The sequence below is a fragment of the Trachymyrmex cornetzi genome, unplaced genomic scaffold (assembly GCF_001594075.2).
Source record: "Trachymyrmex cornetzi isolate Tcor2-1 unplaced genomic scaffold, Tcor1.1 scaffold361, whole genome shotgun sequence".
Taxonomy (NCBI): Eukaryota; Metazoa; Arthropoda; class Insecta; order Hymenoptera; family Formicidae; genus Trachymyrmex; species Trachymyrmex cornetzi.
The window spans coordinates 201730-212505 of NW_017298332.1; the positions used below are offsets into that span (position 1 = coordinate 201730).

The window sequence follows — 10776 nt, forward strand, 5'->3', positions numbered from 1 at the left end:
AAAGAAAAAAAGTAACGCAGTTACTAGTAAAGTTACCAAAAAAGTAACTTGTAACTGTAACTTCGTTACAAGTAACGAGTTACTTCCATTCCCTGGTGTATGTTAGGTTTTTTAATATTACGTTTTTACTTATATATTTACTTATATTTTTCATTATGTATGCTACTTACTATCGAAAAGTCTCCGGACGTGGAATTTTAAATTGCACAATATTTCGATCACTACAATTCGATAAAAAAATCATCGCAAGCAAAAAAGGTAACAAAAGTATACTCATCCGCAAAAAAGTACACAGAAAATTTAAGAAAAATTTATCGAATTTTAAACGATCATAACTTGGTAAACAATGAAGATTATAAAATGTTTTAAAATACAAAATGACGCTTGAAGTGTTTATTTTAAGAATATTTAAATAAGAATTATACTGGGCCATTATTTTCAAAATGGCAGATGACAACGTAAGAAGATAGAAAATTCATAATCAAAGGTCCAAAATTGTGACAATGATATGGCGTGAATCAGATGTCGCAACCTGATGGGACAAAATGAAGATGAAAGTATGAAATTTTATGTGTAAAATGTTTTTTTACGGAATTCGATACGATCATTTTCTGCTGAGTTATTCCAAATTTAAGGTACCGCTATTATGAGCTAAAATTATGTATATTGTAATTCATCCCAACATAGAATTTGAATGATTGGAATTGGACCTACCTCATTTTGTGTGTGTGTGTGTGTGTGTGCGCGCGCGTGCGTGCGTGCGTGCGTGCGTGCGCACGCATACATACATATTTACGCACATGCACAATGAGATTCAATTCCGATCAGTCAAACTCTATGCAGTTCGTGTTGGGATGAATTACAACCATAACTTTAGCTTGAGATAACGGTACTTTAAATTAGGAATAACTCAGCGAAAAATGACCGTATTGTATGAAAAAGCATTTTAAAGATAAAATACCATATTTTTATGTGCATTTTGTTCCATTAGACTGCGATATCTGATTCGTGCTATGAATCGTCACAATTTCGGTCCTTTGTATATCAATTTTGCATTTTCTCACTTTGCCATCTGCCATTTTGAAAATAATGATCCAGTACGATTCTTATTCAAATAATCTTAAAGTGCACACTTTAAGCTTCATTTTGTATTTTTAAACATATTTTTACCTTTATTATTTACTAAGTTATGAACATTTAAAATTTGGTAGGCTTTTTCAAAATTTTCAGCATAACGTTTTTGCGGGCGAGTATATTTTAAAGCTTGAAACTTGCACTTTAGCATGCTTTGGCCGCTTTAAAAAATATTTTTATCTTTATAGTTTTGTATCTTAACAAAGACCACTATCATAGTAAACGGTCGTTATCATGTTCGAGACAAACTAGGTAATATTTTTTTTTGCTATTTTTTCTTTAATGTTTATTTCTTTTTGCGTTCATAATTTATCCTATGACTGCAAAAAATGAAAAAATTAAAAAATATTTCAAAACAATTAATTTTTGTAAGAACTATGAACCTTTGTCATAAAAAATAAGAATAAAATAAGATAAATGTCATTTAAAACAATTAAAATGTACATTAATTTTTTTATAATTAATTATGTACTGTTTAATTAAAACTGAATTTTTATTTAATAATAAAGTAATACATTTTTAATTACAAAGTAAAAAATTTAATAAAAATTATAATATTGTACAATAGACATGTTAAAATTAAAGTTAAAAAATATTTATCGAGTTATTGCTGTATCACAATGAATATTATATACACTGCAGTTCGAAAGATAATAACTATCGTAAAAACACATCGTATATAAAACTGCTATATCATGCGTTACATCAACAGAAATGTAAGTGTGATGAACAAATTTTAGCATTTATGAAATGTTCATGCTCTGAATATCTCTGTTTTACATGTTTTTATGATAATTGTCATCCTTCAAAGTGCAATGTATATAATAATTTATTGTGGCACAGAAATAACTCGTTAAATATTTCTTAACTTTAATTTTAATATATCTATTGTATAATATTACAAATTTTTGTTAAATCTTTTACTTTGGATTTAAAATTGTGTTATTTTATTATATATGTATATATATATATATATAAGAATTCACAGTTTTAATTTAACAGTACATATTTAATTATAAAAAAATAATGTACATTTTGATCCCTTTAAATAAATTTTCTTATTTTCCTTCTATTTTTTATCACGAAGGTAGTTCTTACAAAAATAAATTTTTAAAAAATATTTTTTAATTTGCAGAGTGATAAGATGAATTAAGAACGTAAAAAGAAATAATTAAGGAAAAAAACAACAAAAAAGATATTATCTAGTCCGTTTCTTGAACACGCGATAACAACCAACTGTTTACTTCGATATCCGTCACGCTTGCTGTCATTTCAAACTTTAAAATTTTGTAACTTCGATTCTTTGGTTCTTCAATGTTACGTATTACATTTTACGACGTTAAACTCTACATCTTAATATCAAATTTTTCATGATATATGGAATACATACCTGGATCCCCCCTTGTATAAGCTAAATTTGTTTTTTAAAATTGTAGAAAGATATACATCAGTATCGGTCAAAATTATATCATTTTATCTTTCGATTTTTTGAGAATAACTTTTGTCAAAGTGAATCGAATGCGAATTTTACGCAGTAGATACTTGGTGACAGGTGTATCTTGTACGTAAAGTATAATGAGATTTGACAATGTAATTTGACACCGTAATTTTTTAATTTTTTCCTAAAATCGCATTATTGTACTTTTTTTTACTTTTCATGATACAGCCGTAGCTTTTACCATCATGGCCTAACTTTAGTAGTTAGATTTAGTGTTTTACATTATGACAAATATACTTGTGATGCTCAAGATATAAACAAGGATGGACATACATAAGAAGCTCACCCAGCAATTTGGCATCTCCAAATCAACAGATCAAGTTTCTCAAGTGTTGAAAACTTTAGCGAAGCTATGTTAAGGAGAAGAAGAATGGCCGACCACATTACACTACTTTTCTCCTCGATCGTAACATCCTTCGCATATCTCGCAGCAATCCACATCGTACAGCGCCGGACATTGCCCAGGAAATATCGACGTTTGTTGCGAAATATGCGAAGTTTGTTGCCTCCTTGTTTATGGCTCTTTACGATGACTTTCTGTTGTCGTTCATCTTGAACACTACGAATATTTATATATATAAATATATTATATATGATGTAAAATACTAAATCTAACTACTAAAGTTAAGTCATGACGCTAAAAACGGCTATATCATAAAAAGTAAAGAAAGTAAAATAATGCGATTTTGAAAAATTTAGTAAAAAATTAAAAAAATATGGTGTACATTGTCAAATCTCATTATACTTTACGAACAAGGTTTACCTGCCACCAAGTGTCTATTGTATAAATTTGAGCGCATTCAATTCACTTTGACAAAAGTTCAAAAAATCGAAAGGTGATATAATTTTGACTGGTATTGTATTATATAGAAGTATTTTTTTTTAATATACTTTTTAATATAAAATGCTGTTGTTAATTCTCTCTCATTTATGTATATAATTTAACCAAATATTTGACCATATGTATTTGAAATAGTACATTATCTAATAAATTAAAATGATGCGTTTAACGAACGTTAATAACGTATCTACATGGTATCAATATTTTTTTACTTGTAATAATGGATAATTTAATCAAATTATTAATACGCAATTATCTTTTCGAGAATTTACTTTAAACTACAGATATCAGTCGAATTATTAAAAACGAAGACTCATCATTGATTGTATTATTTATGTTCCGTTTTATACAACTTATTACACATATCTATATATGTATAATTATTTTGTTCCACTCATATACTCCTTTGTATACGTATCAATAATGGGAAAAATTCGAATACCTACTTGTGTGTTACATCAGCCAAAATATCCTAAATTTAATTCATTAAAAAGATAAATTGCTATTCTGACAAATAATCACTCGCCGTATGACAGATGCGTCTGTTTTTATCCCGATGAAAAGATAAAGTGATAATATCTGAGACTTTTACAGTTGTAGCTTGCGAATAAATCAGAAACGGATATCTTATGTAAAATATATAAAATATTAAATAAAAGTAATAATGAATTTAACGAAATATAAATACTAAAAGCAGCTCATGTATAATATAAAATATTTTATAAAAACTTTGTTGATCTTATTGAAATTAGAAAAATGTTCTACGTAAAACATATTTTATTTTTTTGCAAAAGCATTATTAATTAAATATCAAAAACCTAAACACGCACTGTGGCAAAGATTTTATTTCAAATTTAAAGGAGAATGCTAAAAAGAGGACAATTTTTGCTCACAAAGGTGTAAATAAAAAGAATAGTGTTTTTTATAGATTTTGTCCTCCTGAATACGATAATGTTAATAAAAAGTTCAGGATGGAAAATCAATGTTATTTCTTACATTTTTTTGGACAAAAGTCGGACCTTTTTTAATATACTTCAAAAAAGAGCAGATTATTGTTCAAAAAGGTGTATGTAAAAGAAATAAGTGTTTTTTGTAGATTTTAACCTCCTGAATATGATAAAATTATTAAAAAGTTCGACGCATTTGGGGAACATCTTGATGAATAAACAAAAATATCGAAATTTGTTTAAATATATCACGTTCACGCTCAATTTTCAAGGTGTTCCTTATCGATCCCGAACTTTTTATAAACATTATCGTATTCAGGAAATCAAAATCTATAAAGCACGCTATTCCTTTTACTTATACATTTGTGGGCAAAAATCGGCCTCCTTTTTAACATCCTCCTTTAAAAATCTATTTCTTTTTTCCAAAAATAAACAATAAACTCTGTATCAGTTTTAATATAAAACCAAATTAAAAGGAAAAAGATTCCTTTATGTTTTTTATAAATGGAAATTTCTAGATATCTCTCTCTCTCTCGTTCGCTCTCTTTTCTCAAGATCTTCGTCTTTCAACATCTCTTTAATGATAGACATTTTAAACAGAATTTTATATCCACATAATTTAATTACTAAATTATAATATTGGAAAAAAAAAGAATATAATACCCCAGAATAAAATTATAAATAAAAAAACAATTTAAAAGTATAATATATCTACAAATTCCGATTCATTGATCTATAATAGCGATATCCTGCATAGTAAAAATTTTACAAGATATTGTCTTATATAATTGTAAATTATTTCAATTTTATTTAACGTAATATTAATGTTTATACGTATACGTACAAAATATAACATAAAGAAAATATTCCCTAATCGCTCTGATGTAACAAATACATCTTTTAATGCTTAATGTATTACTGTTTACATATATATGTATTATTTACTGTATTATAATTAAAATGGTAGAAATGGTAGTCGTAAATGTTTCATTAATCTATAACTAATTTAATTAATATTAATTTTAACTTTCACATACCTTCTTTTATATTCTCATAGAACTTCCAACGAAACTCCATCATCAGGATGCACTAATTTATCGTAGCAAGTAATTTTCGTAAATGATCAATATAGTGACTTGCACCGTATAATGCGTAAGTATCGCAAATGTTTTACTGACAAAAAGCGTAAAGAACTTGTTTCTTGCAATGAACGTAGGTCGACTGTTCTATAATTTTGCGCACAACGATGACAATGCATCGATATTCGTCGATATTCGTTTCTGTCAATTCTTACATATCCATCGGTTCCATCTTTTTTTCGTATACGTAATAATTAAAAGCTTATTATCGATAGACAATAACTATAATCTGTGTTCAAGGAACGCGTTATCAGAGCTATTGCATCATTCTATCGTTGTTTTACGTTTGATAAACAATAAAGATAAATGACATAACAATGCTGATATTGTGCTCCTTGAACGCAGTTTATAATTATTGTCTATTAGTGTTCTTAGTCCAAATAAATTCTTGGAAACTTTGGGAAAAAACCGGTTTTTTCCGGTTTTTTTTCTTATCATATTTTTTCAGACTTCTTTCTTTTAAGATAATTTAATTTTTATCGTCCTTTATGTAAATAATTTCATTAAATTACTAATTTCTTTTACTTTTAAGAATTCTAATAAATAAATCATTTATAAGATTAGGATTAAAACCGTACATCACTTAAATAAGTACATCACTCAAATATGAGAAGCGCCACTTGGCGATCAAAGTTAGGTGTTAAACTAATACAGATACGTATTCTTATTTTAAATTAATTTATTTCAGAAATATGATTGCGCGTCGTTACTGCTGGACTTTCAACGCAATCCATCTGAAATAATCCTCTCAAATTTAATCTTAAAAAACTGTAATAAACTTATTGCGAAACTACTCATTTATGAATAAAGTTCCCTGTTGATCATTTATGAAATTTTTTTGAATTTATGAATAAGTTTCTTTCTCGCTCCTTCCCCCCTTCTCTTTCTCTTGGCAAAGACATTAAATATTAACCCTCAATTACATGAGTAGGTCATTTAGGCCCGGGTAAAAATTTTAATCTGCCGTTACTTTTGTACGGTTAATATTGTAGAGTTTAAATGAAGGTGTAAAAAAAACTTTCTCTGTCTCGATTGCCGTTATGTAATTGCTTCATTGTTTTGACGCTAATTGTGCAATAAAAGTTTGGCTTGGGTGACTTGGACCAGTTAAATGTAAATTCGATCGATTTTTGTCAAAAGTGAAAATTTATTTTTAGTGAGTACCTGTTTATTAGTGCTGTATTCAAGTATATATGTTGTCTTCTTATAATTAAAACATATGTTCATTGTCAAAAAATTCGTTTTTGCGAGAGAGGCGTCTTAATGAAACGATCCCTCTATTTTCTCTAAGTTATAAAATCGTGAATAAATAGTGTGTCGAAATAATTACATATTTAATACAAAATATTGTCTTGCATTTTTTTTAAGGAAGAAAATACTCGACATACCTTCGATATCATTTTTCCGAGCATGTATAAAAATGCTCCACTTCAGTCGCACAACTAATTATACTTTTTGGAAGGAATCATTGTAATATATTTTTTTTTGAAAGTTCACGTTTTCCTCTTTTCAAAACACTACTTACTTTTATCTGTGTTTTTTTATCATGAAGACAGAATTTTTTGAAAAAAAAAAAAAAAAAAAAAATTTGATTACTGCACTCTTTTCACAAATTTTTCTTTAGTATTTTTTGGCATAACTTTTTCAATTATTACAATCTTTTTATATTTCGATATTTCGATTCTATACATTCCGGCAAATTATTAAAAAAAAAATTTTCTATTGAGACCATTTGTGGTAATTACAAAGCTAGTCAAAGAGGCTGTGGGTGACTTGGAACCAGACATGTAAATTAAAACTCTAAAACGAGACATGTAATTGAGGGTTAATTAAAAAAAAACTACAGACATGATACTGTAACATAAATTTAATGTTTCATACATATACATATACATATATCACAAAACTGTATTGTGTTTATGTTATATAAAAAAAATATGCATGTATAAAAATATATAATATAGGGGGAAGTCGCCTATATCGTACCTCCTAACGTTTAAACAAAATTGTAACTACAAAAAGTACTAAAGAGATCAGAATATTTCTGGACTTACATTAAACTTTGGTTTATTGGCAATAAAACAAAACGATACTTTACGAAAATAAACATTAAATTATTGTTTAAATTAGTTTAAAAAAAAGTAGCTTTCGGTACGATTTGGAGACCGGGTCGTTAAATTGTAACACCTGGTTCCTAAATCGTACTTTTAATATAGCAAACAAGCTGACATTGCTTATTGTCATTTTGACATTAGAATAACATCTTTAACGTCAAAATGACGGTAAATAACGTCAGTTTGATTACTGGGAAAATAAACAAAATTAATTTTAAAACTCATTTATTAATAAATTTATTTTTAATTTCAAACTGAGTATACATATTTAAGTAGGTATAATAAAAATTTTTCTATTATAAAGACAGAAATTAGACTTTGTGTTTTTTAAACTCATTTAGGAAAACAAAGTAAAAAGCAATACTTACATTGATTTAAGCTATCATTGCACTATATTTTAGAATATTAAAATCTCAGATATTTTGAAAAAATAAATTTTGGTAATAAAATCAATTACGGATTTTTCCGTCACAATAGAAAAGATTCAATAGAAAGACTCAATAAAAATATTTAATAGAAAGACTCAATAGTTGATAAGTATAATCATTTTCTTTAGCGCTTATTTGAACAGTTTTGATAAATGTCAGGATTGTCATTACAGGTTTCGTGCAACCACTTAGAGTATCTGACACACTGAATCCAGTCCACTGTAGGTCCTTTTTTATCATAATAGTAATCTCTACATATTGCTCGCGTCACTTACGAAAATCGTACCGGTACAATATACACAGTAAAAAATCGTGCGTCCATATGTAGAATTTTTCTTGTTTGATGCTATACTCGAAAAGAGTTTAAATCAATTATAGCCATGAAGAACACTATAATTCAATTATCTACCTTGTACACCTTAGGTAAATCGTACCAAAATTTAAATCCGACACCGAACAAAATAAATTTTGAATGTCAATCGTGAATAGACGAATTAAAGACAAAACAAAAATGATAGTTCTTAACCCATATTACCAGCATCATATCAGTGTTAATCTTTAAAAAAGAAGTTTCGTTTAGAAAATACAATGGAGGTACGATTTAACCATCGGTACGACTTAGCCAACCCTATACGTACAAAGAAGATAGAAAATTTATAAACAAGTACTTTTTTTTTATAAGAGTGTCACAGGTATATATAGATGTATTTTGTGTAACGAAAAATACTAGTATTTTGTACTGCGTTATCACAGAATGTACAAATAATAATAAAAATAAATATCTTATACTGTTACTGATTATTGAATCTCAGTTTGATCAGTCTCAATACACCCGAAAAATGTGTCATTTATGTAATAATGCATAAACGAGACAAATCTTCTATTTTCTTGCGTATAAAATAATTTAAAATAAGATTTTTTTAAAGCAACATTCTATCATTAAATTCAAAAAAGAACCTATTGAAAGAATTTTTTTGGTGAAAAATGGAAAAAATTGAGTTTTTTTCCTCGATTTTATTTTTCCGGAAACTTAAAAACACTTAAGAGAGCAATTTTGCATTTTCCAGAAAAAACTGGAAAAACCGAAAAACTGTAGGTTGTTTTCTCGATTCTATTTTTCCGGAAAATTAAGAACTACTCTATTGTCTATTGATAATAAGCTCATTATTACGTAAACGCAAGATAAAAACGAGTACATGCATCATTATCGTGGCAATATTTTACTTCACTTTTATGACAAACGTTACAAAAAATGTAACGAATTTAATTATTACAAAATAAAATAAAAGTTAAAGTTCGCATCTAATAAAGACAAAGATGCTTTATGTACATAAAGATTTTTCATACACTTTATATATATATATTTTTTATAAAGATTTTTATATTTTACATTATAATGATTTGTATACTTTACTTATAATGCTTATAATGATTTTTATACTTTACTGCGCATATACTATATAATAGTACATTTATTAATTAGTTATTAGTTGTTAATTAGTTATTAATTTAGTAATTAGTTTTTAATAAAAAAAATAAAATTTTATCAATCTATTACATTTTTAAATTAAGTTTTTAGAGCTCCTACAGATGAGCGACTTTTTAGCAACAACAAAATTTGTATATTTACCGATCACCGGTTAAAGGTACTGGTGGCTTGCTAAATTAACAAAATCCTTTCTCTCATTGTCAGTGCGATCCGTTCGTTCGGAGTTATTCTGTAGTGTTACAGAAAAGTGTCACGAATATGTTCATATGGGCCATTTCGTGGCACGACTTAAGAAGCGTTGCAGATGCGTTCAGATGGGCATTTTTGTAACGCTACAGAATAGCCGTATATGAACGAGTCGGCGCTTTCGATTGTGGTACTACAAAGTGGCTTGTCTATAGCAGCCCTAAAAACTTAATTTGGAAATTCAATAGATTGATAAAATTTTATTTTTTATTAGTAACTAATTAAATGTACTGTTATATATAGTATATGCGCAGTAAAGTATAAAAATCATTATAAGTATAAAATACAAAAATCTTTACAGATATAAAGTGCATGAAAAATCTTATGGCTATAAATCGCTATAAAGTTGTAGGAGCCCTAATACGCTATAGATTTAGATATATAATTTATACTTACTTACCTTTTTAAAAAAGTAAAAAAAGATGCTAAAAGTTTTCTTCGGAAAAAAAACTATTGTACATGGAGAGAATTTTTTCTTAGAATTTAGCCTGAAAATCATGATAATAGTGGGACAACATAGTATATTTCAAAGAATTGTATATGAGTTTCTTTAATTTACTAATATGTGTCATAATAAGATATGTAATACATTTTATTAATTTTACTAAAGGGTATAGTACAATTTCAACATTTTAAAATATGTTACGCAGTTTATGATTCTTTATTATTTTAAAAGAATAGATGCTAAGTAGTCATGAATATATAAAATAGCTTATACAATTTTTACCATACAGCATGATATTTCTAATCTGATTTAGTCGCTTATAAGTAATTGATCGACTGTAATCGATATTTATCGGTTATTTTCATTATCGAGTGTGTCTCTACACTGAGAAAAATTTCGAACGCTTTATCCGTTCAAAAAGTAACAAACGGATATTTCCGATTGATTTTGATCGGATTTATAAGACTATCCGATCAAATTTATCGGATAGTCCTA

General features: G+C 27.3%; 2 protein-coding genes across 7 annotated transcripts in view; both read right to left on the reverse strand.

Moving 5' to 3' along the window:
- Positions 1 to 5651, reverse strand: part of LOC108763485 (venom serine protease-like) — a 9342-nt gene extending 3691 nt beyond the window's left edge. Inside the window, exon 1 of the mRNA XM_018511138.1 lies at positions 5458 to 5651. Within this exon, the coding sequence (XP_018366640.1) occupies positions 5458 to 5500 (43 nt within the window). The 5' untranslated portion in view covers positions 5501 to 5651. The remainder of the gene's footprint in view (positions 1 to 5457) is intronic.
- LOC108763484 (Ankyrin-repeat, SH3-domain, and Proline-rich-region containing Protein) overlaps positions 1 to 10776 on the reverse strand; it is a 102080-nt gene that overhangs the window by 24984 nt on the left and 66320 nt on the right. The window lies entirely within an intron of this gene.